We start from the raw sequence: 13,886 nt of genomic DNA, 5'->3' as shown, positions 1-13,886 counted from the left end.
GTTGAAATGATAAATACCAAACCAATTAGGCTGAATAAGAATGACAGTGAGAGTTTAGCCATAGGGCCTTGATTCCAGAGGCGGGTATTCAGCAGGTTCTGACCAGTTCTGGAGAACCGGGAGCGGAAATTTTGAGTAGTTCTGGAGACCCGGCCAATCCCACCTCTGACTGGCCCCGCCAACCCCATCTCTTCTCTGCCTCCCATTGAGTCCCAGCTGATCGGCTGGGTCTCCTTTGGTTGCCCTGCACAGGAGAACGGAGCTGGAAAGCAGGTTAGTGGGGTGGGGAGGGAAGGGGGATTTTACATTATCCTTCCCCTGCCACGCCCACCAAGCCACGCCACGCCCATCAAGCCAAGCCCACAGAACCGGTATTAAAAAAAAATTTCAATCCCCACCATTGGCCAGGCCTTTTTTGTTTTTAAGCTGTTCAAGTTTCTAAGACTCATGACTGCGCATGGTGCGTGAGGTCTCTGGACAGCGCGAGGAGGGTAGCGAAAATGGGACCCAGGGGGAGGGCTTGCAGCGGTGGTGCAATCTTGCTGGCGAACTCTACCGACTGCCACCAGTTCGATTCTCACCAGGGTCAAGGTTGTCTCAGCCTTCCCTCCTTCCGGGGGTGTCGGTCAAATGGAGGACCCATATTGTTGGCTGACTCTGTAAACTGCTTAGGGCTATAAAAAAAAAGCCCTGGGAAAGTGGTGTGTAAGTCTGTAAGCGCCGTCGCTATTGCTTCAACCAAAGCAGATTTCGGGGGAAAGCACCCCGCTTTTTGCTGAAGCTGTGAATAGATTATGCAAACGAGACAGGGGGCTAGAATACATTATGCAAATGGCGGGTCTGTATTTGCATGATTTATACAGGGAAACCGCATCGAAGGTTTTCTTCCCTGGGAAAAATGGTATCTTTGATCAGCACGGTCATTTGGGGTTTTCTAAAAGGAAAAGGCAACTTTAGCAGGAATGAGGTCCATGGTTAGGCTGGGGTTGTATGAACTGGGCCTTCTAGCAGGGTGTCAACCCTGAAGCTGACCTGCCCGAAGCCACCTTGATGATCCATTGTTGACGCACTGGAGCTGACGGATAGGGAGGTGGGGATTAGAGATAGCTGCGGTTTTTGTAGCCATAACAAAATACTTTCTCTTGGGAACCACACCTGGCATTCTCACACACCTGGCCAGAGGAAGGAGGAGTGATGTCCCCAGGCAACCAGGCAACGCCGTGATTGGACCGATGGTTTGGGGTTGAGGGAAAAACTTTTAATTAGGTGAAACCCGCGGGATTCGGGTTTTAGGCAGGTCTGTGCCAATAGTTTTTGTGGAAATAGTGGAAGTTTTTAAGAGGAGATTGGATAACCATTGGTCTGAAGTGGTGTAGGGTTTCCTGCCTAAGCAGGGGGTTGGACTAGAAGACCTCCAAGGTCCCTTCCAACACCTATTCTATTGTTGTTCATTTCATTTCTATTCTATTCTATTCTATTTTTTACTCTGTTCTATTATTTTCAATTCTATTATTTTCTATTTTATTCTATTTTCTATTCCATATTCTATTCCATTCCATTCTATTCTATTCTCTTTTCTATTCCATTTTTTATTCTGTTCTATTATTTTCTTTTCTATTTTCTATTCCATATTCTATCCCATTCCATTTTCTATTTCCTACTCTATTCGCTATTCCATTCTATTTGTTTGTTCTGTTCTATTATTTTCTATTCTATTTGCTACTTCTTATTCCATTCCATTCTTCTGATATAGCCAATAAAGCTATTCTTTGAGGAATCCACTGGCCTCGGAGTTTTTGCTTGCTATGGGTCTATTGCTTGACACAGGGCCCGAAACCACGTTTTTTCTGCGGGAAAACCCTCTCTCCACCGAACCGGTCCCTGGTGCCCCAAAGGTTGGGGTTGGAGTCTCTCTCTGGCCCAGAGGGTCATCCAAACGCCTCTGCTTCTTCGGAGGAGGTCGGAGCTGATGCAAATCAGCGGTCTTCCTTTTGTCTTCACAGCTTGAAGCTAGAGTGCGAGAAACTGGCCACGGAGAAGACAGAAATTCAGCGGCATTATGTCATGGTGAGCGGCTTTTATGATGCCTGATTGAATGCTTTCCAGGAAAAGGGGTGGTTGGAGGCCTCACTCTTGCCTCTTCGTTGGCCTGTAGTCAAGGATGATGGGAGCTGTAGTGGAAAGCAATCACCTGGGTAGGGAGTGGGCAGGTTTCACTCTCTGCTCTGGGTATACTTTCCTGTTTTGGGGGGCGGGTACAAGGGCTACATTTTTCCAGCCGAAGAAATCGTCCTCTACTTACAACCACAATTGAGCCCCAGATTTCTGTGGCTAAGGAAGACAACTTCTTTTATGTGAGTTTTCCCCCATTTTATGACCTTACTGGTGCACACAGGCGCTAAGGGAATCTCTGCAGTTTTTAAGTTAAGTTGTTAAGTGACTCTGGCTTCCTGTTGGCTTGTCGGAAGGTCTCCAAAGGGGAAATCACATGACCTTTGGGACACTGCAACAGTCATAAGTACGAGTCAGTTGACAAGCATCTGAATGTAAATCATGTTACCATGGGGGGTGCTGCAATGCCATAAGGTGGGGGGGTGGTTGTGGAAGGGGGTAGGAGGAAGGGAAAATGCCATTGCAGTATATCTGCCTGGATTCCAGTAGAATAGAATAGAATAGAATAGAATAGAATAGAATAGAATAGAATAGAACAGCACAGCACAGCACAGCACAGCATAGCATAGCATAGCATAGCATAGCATAGCATAGCATAGCATAGCATAGCATAAAAAATAATTAGAATAGAATAGAATAGAATAGAATAGAATAGAATAGAATAGAATAGAGAATAGAAAATAGAATAGAAAATAGAATAGAAAAGTTAGGAAGTTTCTCCTTAATTCCAGGTTGCTTAAAACTTAGGAAGTTTCAACTTAATTTAACAAATTAATTTAACAATTTAACAACTTTTATTGTTTTCCTTAAAACTTAGGAAGTTTCTCCTTAATTCCAGGTTGCTTCTCTAATAGAATAGAATAGAATAGAATAGAATAGAATAGAATAGAATAGAAGAGTTGGATGGGACCTTGGAGGTCTTCTAGTCTAACCCCTGGGGCTGTGGTGGCAAACCTATGGCATGTGTGCCAGAGGTGGCACACAAAGCCCTCTGTGGGCATGCACGCCATTGCCAGCTGATTTCCGGTGCACACATGCGAGCCAGCCAGCTGATATTTGCGGGTGCCGAAGTGCCGGAAACGACCTGAAAAACGTCCAAAAAACAGGCCATTTTTCAGATCGTTTTAGGGCCTATTTGGCCTGAAAAACTGCCCAAAGGTGGCCTGAAAACAATCCAAAAACCAGCCCGAATAATGCCCCCCAAAACAGTCCATATTTTGGGCTGCTTTCAGGCCAAAAATGGCCCCCAAACACCCCTAAAACAGGCAGGTGCACTCCAGCCAGTTGGTCTTTGGGTTTCCGGCACTCTGGCATGCACCTGCATTCCTGTTTGGGCGCTCAGTGCCGAAAAGGTTCGCCATCACCACCCTAGGGTACCAAACTGGCCTCTTGTCTTTTCAAAATCTTTTTTAGAAATTCCACGGCTAACCTTGGCTTGCTTTTTGTCTTCCAGTATTATGAAATGTCCTACGGGTTGAACATCGAAATGCACAAACAGGTAAGCAGACACGCGTGTCGGGAGACCGGCGTCGGGAACCTTATCTTACTGCTAGTCCTTGACTTAACGACCACAATTGGAACCATAAATTCGAACTGATGCCGTGTTTTGAGTTTACCACCTTTTTGGCCACAGCTGCTAATGGAATCCGTACCGTTGTTAAGGGAATCATGGGAGTCGTTAAGTGAAGCCAGCTCCTCCCCGCCCCCCCAATTGACTTTATTTGTCAGAACCTGCCCGGAAGGGTGCAAACCCAACTCCCTAAAAATCATCAATACAAGGAGAGTCCTCGACTTACAACAGTTCATTTAGTGACCAAAGTTGTAACAGCCCTGAAAAAAGTGACTTATGACCATTTATCACGCCTATGACCATTGCAGGCATCCCTATAGCCGTGTGATTTACATTGGGATGCTTAACAATTGACTCCCGTTTAGGACAGCTGCAGTGTCCCAGAGTTACGTCAGTCCCCTTTTTGCGACCTTCTGACAAGCAAAGTCAAGGGGGAAGCCAGATTCACTTAACGACCAGGTTTCTAACTTCCATGCCAAGAGCCCCAATTTTGATCACGTGGCCTCCCGGGATGCTGTGACGGGTCGTCAGGGCGAGGACCTGTGTCGTAAATCCCTTTTTCAGAGCCCTTGTAACTTCAGACAGTCGTCAAATGAACAGTTGTAAGTTGAGGACTGCCTCTATTTGTCAACTCATAATATATTTCTACGGTCTTTTTAAAATTGCCAATGCAAAGGGGTTCGAAAGAGCAGTGCGGCAGTTTGGAAATCAAAAGTGCATTCCATAAATAGTTTTTCAAAGATAGTAACTAGGTGACTGAAGTTTCTGCCGAGGCAAAATTCTAACTGGAGAGCATGATTGGATGACTCTGGGCTATGGAGGTGTCCCATTGGAGGATATATGAATTATGATACACTCACTGCGGAGGGAAAACTAGGGTCAAGGGTGACAATGAATGAGGTGTCTCAGAGTCGGCTACACCCAGGCAGTGCCGGACATGTGAACTCCCAATAAATCCTTTTTGAGTTTTGGAAGTTTGGCTCGAGACTCACGATTGAATTAGGAGTAACTGCCGGAATCCCGACGCTATTCTTTTGTTATTTTATTTTCAAGATGGGGGGTGTTTTAATTCCGAACCGAGAGCCTCCGAGAACTGACCCGATGGGAATTTTCATCCTGAATCTGTTTTTCTCCCCCTTTTTTTCCCCCTTTATTTGCTGCAGTTTAACCTTTTAAAGGTTTGCATTGGGGGCTTCGTGCCACGGCTTAGCAGCTCGGTTTAGATTAATCCTCTCGCCAGTCCGTCAAAAATCATCTTCCCCCACCTCCCTCCGAAATAGGACAGTTTCCAAGGAGCAGAGAAAGGGCATTTAGCCCCCCCCCCCCCCTCCTGTTTGTGATAAGGAAGAGGTTTTGACCGCGTTTGCCTTCCAAATCTGAACCAGCCTCTGGTATTGGGTGCCAATTGCCCCCCCTGCAGAGATGAGGAGGGGGGCTTTGAACTTCTCCAGCCTCTTTTGCAGGCTTCTCTCTTCCCCATCTCCCTTCCTTCCCTTCCCAGCTTGGAATCTGCCCAGACAGATGATCCCCAGAATAACAGAGTTGGAAGGGACCTTGGAGGTCTTCTAGTCCAACCCCCTGCTCAAGCCTATATCCCTATATCATTTCAAGCCAGTCGTCGTCCCATCTCTTCTTAAGAGCCTCCAGTGATGGAACAGCCACGACTTCTGGAGGATTAGTTGTTTCGCGGATAAACTCTTCTCACTTTCAGGACATATCGCCTAGGTTTCTTTTCTCCTAGACTAGGGTAGAATGTAGAATAGATCTGGAAGGGACCTTGGAGGTCTTCTAGTCCAACCCCCCCGCCCAAGCAGGAGACCCTACACCACTTCTGACAGATGGCAGTCCAGTCTCTTCTTGAAAGCCTCCAGTGATGAAGCTCCCACAACTTCCAAAGGCAACTTCTGTTCCATGGGTTGATTGTTCTCACTGTCAGAAAATTTCTCCTTATTTCCAGGTTGAATCTCTCCTTGTTCAGTTTCCATCCATTATTCCTTCTCCGGCCTTTGTGTGCTTTGGAAAATAGCTTGACTCCCCTTCCTCCTCTCTGTGGCAGCCCTTCAAATATTGGAAGACTTCTATCATGTCACTCCTAGTTTCTTCTTTTCATTAAACTAGACCATTGATGGCGAACCTTTTTGTTGTGGTGTGCCGAAAGCATGCGCATGCCAGCACCCACAATGCAATGCGCACCCCCCGTGCATGCGTGTGTAACATCCCAGCCCCACCCCCTTCCCAGCACTGTGCATGTGTGTGCCTTCCAGCCAATTTTTGGCCTGTTTGAGGCCGTTTTCACCCTTCTGGGGGCTCGAGGGAAGCCTCTGCAGTCTCGGGAGGCCGTAAAATGGGCCCATTTCAGCACTTTCAGTATTTCCGGAAGGCCCGTTTTTCGGCCTCCTGAGACTGCAGAGGCTTCCCTCGAGCCCCCGGGAAGGTGAAAACGGCCTCAAATGGGCCGAAAATCAGCTGGGAGGCACAGGCATGTGCAGTGCAGGTAAGTTTGGCTGGGGCTTGCGCAGGGGTGGGATTCAAATTTTTTAACAACCGGTTCTGTGGGTGCGGCTTAGGTGGTAGGCGTGGCTTGGTGGTCATGTGACTGGGTGGATGTGGCTTGGTGGTCATGTTATTGGCTGGGCATGGCCAACTCAACATCACTCACATTGAGGCACGCATCTCCTCGCCTGGCCTCTCATGACTGTGGGGATGCTGCAACAGTCGTAAGCGTGAAAAATGGTCATAAGTCACTTTCTCCAGTGCCATTGTAACTTTGAATGGTCACTCCACACAAGCAAAGTACCAGCAAAGGAGGGGAAAAAAACTCCAGAGACGTTCCTGAGACAGGAAGTCTAGTCCTGCCAAGAATGTAGTAAGGGTTAATGGAGAGGCAGTTTCCGTAAGCAACACCAGAATGTTTCCTTCCTGCCTTCCTTACAGGATTAGCCCAGTAATTTCTTCTAACAACCGGTTCTCCAAACTGCTTAGAGTGTTAACGACCAGTTCTAGCGAATAGGTACGAAGTGGTAGAATCCCACCCTGGGCTCACATGCCCGCCCAAATGGCTTGTGCCTGCACAAGTGCCATAGGTTCGCCATCAGGGAACTAGACCCACCCGGTTCCTGCAACCGTTCTTCCTATATTTTGGTCTCCAGTCCCCTAATCATCTCTGTTGCTCTTCTCTGCAGTCTTTCCGTCTTTTTTTTTTTTTTGTAGCGGGGCGACCCAAACTGGATTCCAAGTGTAGTCTTTATAAAGCAGCATTAACACTTCATGGGATCTTGACTCCCGGGCTCAGCGACTAGGAGGGACCGTGCAGCCGTGTTCCCATATGGGTGAGGGATTCCCACAGAGAAGAGGAGCGAGTCAGCCAGTCCTCCATCGAAAGCCCCCCCAAAGGCTAAAGCGATATTAAAACCCGATGTTCCGTATCCCCGTCCTCTCCTTGCCGTGTCGTGTGCTGTTGCATGGCAGGATTTACAACCTATCTTCAGGTGCTGCTGGCCTGGCCGGTTGCCAGAAAGCTGTCATGGCTTCCCCACCCCCCTCCCCGCTTCTCCCCACTCCCCCGGTTTTATTTTAAGGAGAAACTCATAAGTCTGAGCCGCGACAGCCTCCGGGTGATAAATGGGAGCCGGCCAGATGTATAAGCTTTGTGGTTATCTGGCCAACCCCTGGATCCCTTCTCCTCTTTCTCGGTTGGGGACCCCTCCTCTCTCTCTCTCTCTCCCCAAAGGCTGGCGCCTCCCCTTCGATTAGATTTGCCCAGCAGGTGTCCTTTTAATGTGATTCAAGCCCCCTCCCCAGCCCAATCTCACCCCCTCCCTCCCTTTCCCTCATCACCCGCTTTATTGCCAACATATAAAAGGTCACACCATTCAGTTTGATCCCGGACGAAGCCTCCCCTTATAATAAGCTGCTCGGTGGTCAGGTCGGTGGTGATGTGGGTTTTTCTGATCCCTCCCTTTCTATTTTCTTTCTTTCTTTCTATTTTTTGTGGGGGGGGAATTATTTTTCCAAAAGGCTCTGCCTGCCTGGGGGGGTGGGGAACAGTGCTTAAGGATGTGCGTAGGCAGGAAAACAGCTTGCCAAAAAATATAAAGAGAGACAGTGAGAGAGAGAGAGAGTCACAGAGAGAGAGAGATGGAGAGAGAGTCACAGAGAGAGAGAGAGAGGGAGAGACCAAGAGAGCGAAACAGAGAGAGATAGTGAGAGAGAGACAGCGAGAGAGATACCAAGGGGGAGAGAGAGACAGAGAGAGAGAGAGAGAGACCAAGGGAGAGAGAGAGACAGAGAGAGAGAGAGACCAAGAGAGCAAGACAGAGAGAGACAGCGAGAGAGAGACCAAGGGGGAGAGAGAGACCAAGAGAGACAGACAGACCGAGAGAGAGAGAGGAGAGAGTCATAGAGAGAGACAGTGAGAGAGAGAGAGACTGAGAGAGACAAACACACAGAGAGTCATAGAAATAGACAGAGAGAGAGAGACCAAGGGAGAGAGAGAGAGAGAGAGAGTCACAGAGAGAGACCGAGAGAGAGAGAAGGAGAGAGTCACAGAGAGAGACAGTGAGAGTGAGACACAGAGAGAGAGACCAAGAGAGACAGACAGACCGAGAGAGAGAGAGGAGAGAGTCACAGAGAGAGACAGTGAGAGAGAGAGACTGAGAGAGACAAACACACAGAGAGTCATAGAGATAGACAGAGAGAGAGAGACCAAGAGAGAGAGACCAAGGGAGAAAGAGAGAGAGAGAGAGAGAGAGTCACAGAGAGAGACCGAGAGAGAGAGAAGGAGAGAGTCACAGAGAGAGGAGAGAGTCACAGAGAGAGACAGTGAGAGTGAGACAGAGAGAGAGACCAAGAGAGAGAGAGACCCAGGGAGAAAGAGACTGAGACACAGAGAGAGGGAGAGAGAGAGTCACAGAGAGAGACCGAGAGAGATAGACAGAGAGACAGACAGACCAGAGAGAGAGAGAGAGAGAGAGAGAGACAGAGAGAGAGACCAAGGGAGAGAGAGACCAAGAGAGAGAAAGAGACCGAGAGAGAGAGACTGCAAGAGAGAGAGACAGCAAGAGGGAGAGAGACAGAGAGAGAGAGACCAAGGGAGAGAGAGAGACAGACCGAGAGACCGAGAGAGAGACAAATAGAGAGAGAGTCACAGAGACCGAGAGAGAGAGAGAGATGCAAATGAAAGGAATCTCTTTGCAGAAATGCAAACTAAGAAATTGAGGAGGGGTTGCTGGGGGGGTGTCTGTCGGCAGAAGATAGGAGCATTGCAGTGGGAGAGATTGTCATTCATAAGGTAAGAGCCCCCCGCCCTCCCCGGAAAAGATAGTAGCAAAAGAGGGCTATAATAGTGAAAGTTTAGAGCAGGGGTGTCCAATTTTGGCATCTTTCAGTCCTGTGCAATTCAACTCTCAGAATTCTGGGAATTGAAATCCTCAGGTGTTAAAGTTGCCAAGATTGCGCACATCCCTGGGTTAGAGCTTAGTGGTAGAGTCCCGCTTCGCTTGGGTCAATCGTCAACTTGAAAAACATCTCTACAAGTAGTCCTTGACTTACGACCACAATTGGCATCAGAACTTCCACTGCTCAGCAAGGTGGACGTTAAATGAGTCGTGTCTGATTTTACTGCATTTTGGCCGCGGTTGCTAAACAAATTGCCACGGTTGTTAAGTGAATCTTGTCATTAAGCAAACCCAACTTCCCTTATTGACTTTGTTGGAAGCCAGCTTGTTGCAAATGGGGATCACATGACCCCAGGACAGGGCAACGGTCATAAATATGTGTCGGTTGCCGAGCGCCTGAGTTTTGATCACGTGACCCTGGGGATGCTGTGATGCGTGTAAGTGCCAGAACCAGATATAAAGTCACTTTTTCGGTGCTGTTGCGAGTTCAGTCAGTCACTAAATCAATGATTGTCAGTTCAGGACTGTCTGTGTAGCCTCGTGCTTGATGCTACCAGGCTAAACCTGTGCCTAAAGATGACGAAGGGGACGCGGTGGCTCAGTGGCTAAGACGCTGAGCTTGTTGATCAGAAAGGTCGACAGTTCGGTGGTTCGAATCCCTAGCACCGGGTAAACAGAGTGAGCTTCCGTTCTTTGTCCCAGCTTCTGCCAACCTAGCAGTTTGAAAGCGTGTCAGAATGCAAGTCGAAAAACAGAGACCATCTTTGGTGGGAAGGGAACGGCGTTCCGTGCGCCTTCGGCATTTAGTCATGCCGGCCACATGACCACGGAGATGTTTTTGGGGGAGGTCAAACAGCTGACAGGGAGTGGGAGTGTGGCTCCAGTGGCTGTGGAAGAAACTGGTGAAGGACACAGTCTGGCTGGGCATTCAGAGGAAGACCCAGGCTCACCCCGTCTTCATCTTAGGGCACGTAGGGAGGAACAGATAAGGGAGCAACGTGGGTTACGGGGCAGAAAAAGGCCCTGATTCCCTTCATTAGCTGCAACTGGGAAAACAGGATAAAGAGGGTGTTTGCGCACAGCACCTTGCTGGAAGCAAAGCGTGCGTTATCTTTGTTTGCCAAGTCCTATCTGGGTTCAGGCGTCCTCCCAACTGTATCTGTTTCATTATCTTTTGAGTTCTGCAATTCCTTATCCTGCCCTGTCTTTGTTAATTGCTGCAGCAAGTGGTTTGTGTTGGTTTTTATTTATAATTTATATGTACTTTTGGTTTGGACTAAATTTCTTCCCTTTAAAAACTGTTCTTGGGGTAGTTTTTTTCTCCAGCCAATGATAACTGGACATTGGGGGCCAGGTTGGAGGAATTAAAGGGACTTTACCTACTTTTGTGACTTCGTTGCTTTTGTGCCACGCCCCGTTGGGTCATCACAGTATCTGCACGAGGGGAAACTTTACCTTAAAGATAAAGGTTGATGTGGGTGTCTTTTAAATTTCAGTATAGGTAGTCTTTGACTTACAATGATCATTAGCCCAAAATTTCTGTTGCTAAGTAAAACAATTAAGTAATTTTTGCCTCGTTTTACCACCTTCCTTGCCCCGTTTGTTAAGTGAAACACTGCAGTGGTTAAGTTAGTAACACGGTTAAGTTAATCTGGCTTACCCCCCCACCCCCCCATAACTTTGCTTGCCAGAAGGTTGCAAAAGGGGATCATTGCAACCGTCATAAACGTGAGTCGGTTACCAAATGTATGAATTTTCATCCGTGACCGTTCATTGCAAGTTACAAAGCACCGAACAAAGGGACTTGCGACCGTTTTTCCACACTTAACAACCCTTGCAGCGTTCCCCACGGTCATGTGATCAAAATTCAGGCGCTTGGCAGCCGACTTGTATTTATGACGGCGTTGACCCAGGGATCAATATGACACCCCCCCACCCCTTTTGCACAAAACAAATCAATGCGGTAGCCAGATTGACTTCAAAACCTCACTTAACAACCGCAGCGATAAACCCTTTCACAAACCGCGGCTCCGGGAAGCGGTGCAAAACTCCCTTCGCAAGCGTCCCGCTTAACGACAGAAACCTTATTTCCCCTCCCCTCCATGCCAGTCGTAAGTCGAGGATTACTTGTATTCCGGAAAGGAGCTAGGACAGTTTTTAGGGTATGTGTGTGGATGGGAAGGAATCCAAAAGAGAAGGTTATGCTTGTGTCTATTTGTGTGTTACGTTTGTGTCTATTTGCGTGTTACTTCTTCTGCTTTGCATGCTGTGGAAGAGAGGACGGACGGATGCCCGGCCAGGAGCAGGAAATCTGGGCAGGCGGTTTGATCGTTTTTCTCATCCGGGCGAGCGTTAAGAGGCCACTAAATTGAACATTAACGAGCTGCGAGTGAATTGGAGACAGTTTCCCCCTCGCGCCTCCCTCCTCCCTTCCACCGGAGGTGCCTGGCCACAAGTGCATTAGAAAGGCAAATCCATTATGCATCCCCCAGGAGAGAATTAAATTTTTTCCCAGAAAGTACTTACTGTCTCCGTTACTCTCCTTCTCTCTCTCTCTTTTTTTTTTCCTGGCAAGTGCTATCTTTTTATTTAAAAAAAAAAAAGAACCAGAAGCTTTATATCCACGGTAAAATGAATGCAGTTGCTAATAGGGAGGGCAAAAATTAAAAAGTTTGCTGCCTTAAGAAAGTTCAAAACATTCTCAAAGATCCATCTCATCCTGGGCACACACACATACCCCCTTTTTTTTTTTGAACTATTACCATCTGGCAGACAGTACCGGATAATAAAAACAAGGACAAATAGGCTGAAAAACAGCCTCTAGCCCAGGGCAGTAGCTCTTTTGAATTCTGTTGTATAGTGCAGTGTTGGTGGGGTGTCAAGGGTTTTTCAATTCAGTGTGTAATAGGGTGAAGGATGTGTGTTTGTGTTTATTTTCACGGTCGTGATGTGCACTGAAGATGGTGTTTGATTTCGCTGAACCAGGTGCAATGACAATAAACTAAACTAAACTAAACCTTTCCTGCCCAGTTTTCAATGCTTTGGAGGGTTTCCATGGGGAAATAGAGACCGATGAGAGCCAGGCGCTCTGTGCATGCTCAGAAGCCCTCTACTCCTTGAAATCACTGATGCAGACCCTGGCAAAAGTTTTGTGTTTGGAGAACTTCCCAAGCAGTGGCTTAATTTCACTCCTGGCAAGGGGACGAAATGCAGGAAGGCTTCACGTTGCAACCTTTCGTTTAGCGACTGAAGTTACAACGGCACCGGAAAAAGTGATATGTGATCATTTTTCCTGCTGACCAACCGACCATTGCAACATTTCTCCCAAGGGGTCACGTGATGAAAAATTCAGATCCTTTGCAATTGGCTCATGTTTATGACGGTTGCGGCGTCTCGGAGCCATGTGACCTTTTGCCACCTTCTGAGAAGCAAAGTCAACTGGGGAAGGCAGATTCACTTAACAACCATGTTACTAACTGAACGGCCGCAGCGAGTCGCTTAACAATTGTGGCAAGAGAGGCGATAAAGGTAAAGATTCCCTTCGCACATCCGTGCTAGTCATTACCGGCTCTAGCGGGCGGTGCTCATCTCCGTTACAAAGCTGAAGAGCCAGCGTTGTCTGAAGACGTCTCCGTGGTCATGTGGCCGGCATGGCTAAATGCCCGAAGGTGCACAGAAAGCTGTTCCCTTCCCACCAAAGATGGTTCCTATTTGTCTACTTGCATTTTTTACATGTTTTCAAACTGCTAGGTTGGCAGAAGCTGGGACAAGGAACGGGAGCTCACTCCATGACGCGGCGCTAGGGATTCGAACCGCTGAACTGCCGAACCTTTCTGATCGACAAGCTCAGCATCTTAGCCACTGAGCTACCACTGCATCCCGTTCTTCATTTTTAGGCACACGTTTGGCCTTGTAGCATCAAGCACAAGGCTACACAGGCAGTCCTGAACATCTTAGCCACTGAGCCACTGTGTCCCTTAGAGAGGTGATAAAATGGGACGAAACTCATTTAACAGCTATTTGTCTCACTTAGCAACTTAGAAATGGTGGGCTCCGTTGTGGCGGTAAGTCGAGGACTACCTGTATTTGCAAGAAACAGAGAGAAACATAACTTTGATTTGGGGATTAGAATATCATGGAATCATAGAAATAATATAGATCTTACAGGAAAGCCAGGCTTCCGATGTGTATTTATTTCATTTTTATTTTTGCCGATTTGAACTTTGAAGCTGACCGACGCTGGTGTTGTTTATTTCAAATTGATTTACTTCAAATAAATTTAATTCAGTTTATTTCATTTGGGAGGAATCAAATTGCTCTCTACAAGGGGCTTGTAACCCTCGGCTCAGTATCTTGAGTTTGGTGGCTAGCCAAGAAAAATAACAGCTGAGATCATAAAAATCACTCCTGGAATCCTGACCGGCAACGGAATCTGACCACTGGGGTTGTTTTATAGCCGTCATGGCTTTACAACCGTGATGGGCTAGCTCCATGACGGTCGGTCGTAATCTGAGGAGCACTAAGAAATCGAACCCAAGGTCCTAGAGAAAGGCAGTGGGAACAAATGCCTTTCTATCTGGTTGACAAGCGGGCGAAAATCGGCCAAGCACCGAGGTGAACGAAGACGAGGCGCCGCTTGGTTTCAAACGCAGAAAATTTTCGGTGTTTGCAAAGGCCGGGTTGTCAGTTCAACTGGGCTTGCGTGCTCCCTGCTGGATTTTCAGACAGCGGTATCGAATTTCGAGGGG

At 47.6% G+C, this 13,886-nt stretch overlaps 1 protein-coding gene across 5 annotated transcripts in view; it reads left to right on the top strand.

Annotated features, from left to right (window-relative positions):
• Positions 1 to 13,886, top strand: part of LOC113435348 (transducin-like enhancer protein 1) — a 65,106-nt gene that overhangs the window by 10,388 nt on the left and 40,832 nt on the right. For all 5 annotated transcript variants that reach the window (XM_087922660.1, XM_087922658.1, XM_087922657.1 and 2 more), the window contains 2 exons: positions 2,004 to 2,067; positions 3,626 to 3,670. In XM_087922660.1, the coding sequence (XP_087778786.1) occupies positions 2,004 to 2,067; positions 3,626 to 3,670 (109 nt within the window). The remainder of the gene's footprint in view (positions 1 to 2,003; positions 2,068 to 3,625; positions 3,671 to 13,886) is intronic.

This window comes from Pseudonaja textilis, chromosome 1, assembly GCF_049901715.1.
Source record: "Pseudonaja textilis isolate UNSWEBS1 chromosome 1, rPseTex1.2, whole genome shotgun sequence".
Taxonomy (NCBI): Eukaryota; Metazoa; Chordata; class Lepidosauria; order Squamata; family Elapidae; genus Pseudonaja; species Pseudonaja textilis.
Note: the sequence above shows the minus strand (reverse complement) of the source record. Positions and strands in the feature narration are given on the sequence as shown.